At 44.9% G+C, this 3,973-nt stretch overlaps 1 protein-coding gene across 1 annotated transcript; it reads left to right on the forward strand.

Annotated features, from left to right (window-relative positions):
- Positions 1 to 1,581: 1,581 nt before the first annotated feature.
- On the forward strand, positions 1,582 to 3,745 carry LOC122032137 (cytochrome P450 78A5-like). Its single transcript, XM_042591396.1, has 2 exons — positions 1,582 to 2,829; positions 2,915 to 3,745. Exons 1-2 carry the CDS (start codon positions 1,897 to 1,899, stop codon positions 3,521 to 3,523), a joined length of 1,542 nt encoding a protein of 513 aa, XP_042447330.1. The 5' UTR covers positions 1,582 to 1,896; the 3' UTR covers positions 3,524 to 3,745.
- The last annotated feature ends 228 nt before the right edge of the window (positions 3,746 to 3,973 follow it).

Genomic DNA, 3,973 nt, shown 5'->3' on the forward strand with positions numbered 1-3,973 from the left:
TACTTCATGGCAGCTGAGGCTGATGAAAATCATTTGTTTATATTAATTGTCTACATCAATATTAGATAGTTTTTTAGAGCGTATGCGATTAGATTCTTCCATGAAGTTCATTATTACTTTGAGGGTTATTTAGATCTACATGTTTTGGTGAGTGTATATGCTACTCAAGGAACCGTTAAGTCCACCACGCAATCGGATTCTCGGCCCAAGGCCTCCTGCATCTCCTTTAAGGACTCCGCGACTCCGCCTGCCGATGCTTCGGCTACAATGGTGTCCAAGATGAAGTACGAGGATTCCTTGACAGGGCGATCCGAGAAGGCCGAGCTGTTGAGTCAGGGCCATCTCAAGGAATCTTGCGGCACAAGGCAAAATATTAAAAAAATAAAATTCTTTAATATATTTTAAAATTTTTCCTAACATTTTCAATTTGGATTTGGGAAAAAATGATAGATTTAAAAAAAATTGATTGTTTTTAAATTAAATATTTTTTTTAAAAAATAAATTTTTATATAAAATTTAGTTTTCTAAATTAATATTTTGATAATAATTTTATTTTTGATTAATAAAATTACTAAATTATTTAATTTTTTAGTAAATAAGATTTTATTAATTTTAATTTTAAAAAAGTTTTTTTTGCTAAAATATTTTATTTGTGTTGTATGGATAAAAAATCTTTAATTTATATTATTATAGAGGAAGAAAAAGAAATAGAGAAAAATATTATCAACAGCATACAGAATAGCTGATGAGAAAAGAAAAAAGGCACAAAGCGGTGATGAGAGAATAGAATCAGTGATGAGAGAAGATTAGGATTTTTAAAAAATATTGAGAAGAAAAGAGTTTATTAGGTTTTATAAGAAATATAATTGAATAGAATATGGTTACTAATTGTAAAATAATAATAATAATAATAAATATGTAAATTAATAAATGAATTATATTTAAGGTAAAATAATAGAATCTCATATAAAATGGAAGATAATTAATGAGAAAATAAAGATAAGGTGTAAATAGAAAGCAGAATCAATAATAAATTAATTGATAAGATGTCAAATTAATAAGACATTTATAATTAATTAATATTAATTATGTCAATTTAATTATTTTAATGTTATTAATTAATTAATCAATGGACCTAAGAGCATCTCCAATGGGGGATATTTGGAGAGGATATTTCTCCAAATATCCCCCATTGTGGGGGATATTTGAAAAGAGAATAGAAATCACCTGTCACAATTCATTGTGGGTGGTAGGAAAGTAGGTCTCACAAGTTGTGATTGAGAGATAAAAATATTTGGTAGGCGGGGTCCATAAATATTTGGTTGAGGATATATTTTATTGTGAGTTTTGGGATATTTGATAAGTGAGATATTTAATTAATGATATGGAAATGAGTCCCATAAATATTTAGAGAAAATATTTGATGTCATTGCTCTAATAAAATTGGGCCTAAGGCCTTGAGCCGGACCTATGTCAAGTATTCCAGGGGCAGTTTCGGGCCGGCTTACGAGGATGAAACGGGTGAGGCCGACGGAGAAGATCATCAAGTCAGCGCTCCCTCAGATAGCCGCAGTCGTCACCATCGTCCCTTTCGCGGTTCTGTGGTTCCACCTAGGCAGCCTCGCGTGGGCTGTCTCTGGCTCTGTCGCCACTTACCTCATCATTGGCCGCCGTCACTGCGCTCCATCTCCCGTATAAGTCCATTTCAACGCGGCGCTAGGTGCAACGGACTGTCGAAATCCGAAGCAGGTAACGACAGCGGTGACAGCGCCGCCAGCGGTGGGACTATATTACTACAATACACTTACCTTATTTCCCATCCCTAAAACCCTCCACCTCCTCCCAACTCCCTCACCCAGATTTCACTTTCACGCTTCTTTCTTTCCTTCCGACCCAATGGATTCTCCCTCCGTCTTCGATTCCTCTTCGCACCTCGTCTTCCTCCCAACAGCAGCGGCGCTCCCTCAGATAGCCGCAGTCGTCGCCGTCGTTTTCGCGGTTCTGTGGTTCCACCCAGGCGGCCTCGCGCGGGCTCTCTCGAGGGCTGGTCGTTCGATTCCTGGCCCCCACAGCATGGTCCTCGCCCTCTCTGGCTCCGTCGCCCACCGCGCCCTTGCAAGGCTAGCTCACTCCCTCCGAGCCGCCGACTTGATGATCTTCTCCGTCGGCCTCACCCGTTTCATCCTCGCGAGCCGCCCCGAAACTGCACGCGAAATACTCAACAGCTCGGCCTTCTCGGACCGCCCTGTCAAGGAATCCGCGCACGAGCTCCTATTCCACAGGGCCATCGGCTTCGCGCCCTTTGGCGACTACTGGCGCCAACTTAGAAGGATCTCCGCCACGTACTTGTTCTGTCCCACGAGGGTCGCTTCCTTCGAGGAGCACCGGGTGAAAATCGGGCAGCAAATGATCCGGGGCATAATGGCTAGCATGGATTCCACCGGGGTCGTCTGCGTGAAGAAAATTCTCCACTTCGGTTCTCTCAGCAGCGTTATGATGAGCGTTTTCGGCCAAAAATTCGATTTTGACCACGGCGAAGGCGCGGAATTGGATGAACTTGTCACGGAGGGGTACGAGCTGCTCGGTGCCTTCAACTGGAGCGACCACTTCCCTCTGTTGAGGTGGATGGATCCTCAGGGCATCAGGAAAAGGTGCAAGCGATTGTCGGCCACGGTCAATGTGTTCTTTGGAAGAATCATAGAGGAGCACCGTCGAAGGAGGGTCGATGGAGTTGTGCCCGAAGGTGTGACTGCCGACTTCGTGGATGTGTTACTAGACTTGCAGAAAGAAGAGAGTCTCTCTGATTCTGATATGATCGCCGTCCTCTTTGTGAGTTGTAACTGATCAGTCGCGGCCTGGTTAATTGCTTCGATAACAATTTTAAAAATTTGATCTTCGAGTCCATCCGTTGCAGGAAATGATCTTTCGAGGAACAGATACAGTGGCCATCCTCCTCGAATGGATCATGGCGAGAATGGTCCTGCACCCGGATATACAACGCAAAGCCCAATCGGAGATCGACGACGTCCTCGGCTCCTCGCGCCGGCCCATCTCCGACTCCGACGTGCCTCGCCTGCCCTTCCTCCAGTCCATCGTGAAGGAAGCCCTGCGGCTGCACCCTCCGGGCCCCCTGCTCTCCTGGGCGCGCCTCGCTGTTCACGACACCCACGTCGGCGACCACTTCGTCCCCGCCGGCACAACCGCGATGGTGAACATGTACGCCATCACCCACGACGAGAGCGTGTGGGAAGACCCGGAGGCGTTCAAGCCGGAGCGGTTCATGGAGGAGAGCGTGAGCGTGCTGGGGTCGGACCTGAGGCTCGCGCCGTTCGGGTCCGGGAGGAGGGTGTGCCCGGGCAAGGCCCTGGCTCTGGCCACCGTACACCTGTGGGTGGCGCAGCTGCTCCAAGGCTTTTATTGGGTCCCAGCTGCTCCTGATAGAGAAGTCGACTTGACCGAATGCTTGAAGATGTCCATGGAGATGAAGAACCCTCTGGTTTGCAGGGCTTTGCCAAGATCCTAATGGTAATGGAAGAAGCGAGCTAATTAGGTTAATTAATTGTGCTCCGGATTGTCGTCTTTGCAAATCTGTCAACATCTTTGTTTGTTTGGTGTTTTCCGTACGTGTATACGTCTATGATCTTGGGCTGTTTGTGGTGTGGTGAGTGGTCAGTGTGTGCATCTTCCACAGCTTCGTACGAATAAGACTTGGAGTTTAATTAGCAGGAATCAAACTTAATTATTCCACTGTTTCAATTCCACAGTCTAGATTAGAAATTGCATGAGGTTTAATGAAAGATAAGCTCCACTGCACTTATTGAGATAAGCTCATATAAAGGCTTATGAAACCTATTTCTTTCAGCTACAAAGGTTTTAGCTTTTATGTGTGATACGGTGCATAAGTGCGGGGCCTGTGAAGTGATATGAAATGGAGTCCAGTCCCGGGGATGGTCAAAAGTCACGTCAACAGGGA

This window comes from Zingiber officinale, chromosome 11A, assembly GCF_018446385.1.
Source record: "Zingiber officinale cultivar Zhangliang chromosome 11A, Zo_v1.1, whole genome shotgun sequence".
NCBI lineage: Eukaryota > Viridiplantae > Streptophyta > Magnoliopsida > Zingiberales > Zingiberaceae > Zingiber > Zingiber officinale.

What these genes read in the sequence shown, in the direction of transcription:
- LOC122032137 (XM_042591396.1), top strand. Translation starts at nt 1,897, where the DNA reads ATGGATTCTCCCTCCGTCTTCGATTCCTCTTCGCACCTCGTCTTCCTC. An exon ending in ATATGATCGCCGTCCTCTTT is followed by an intron (nt 2,830 to 2,914) that starts GTGAGTTGTAAC and finishes CATCCGTTGCAG; the next exon opens with GAAATGATCTTTCGAGGAAC.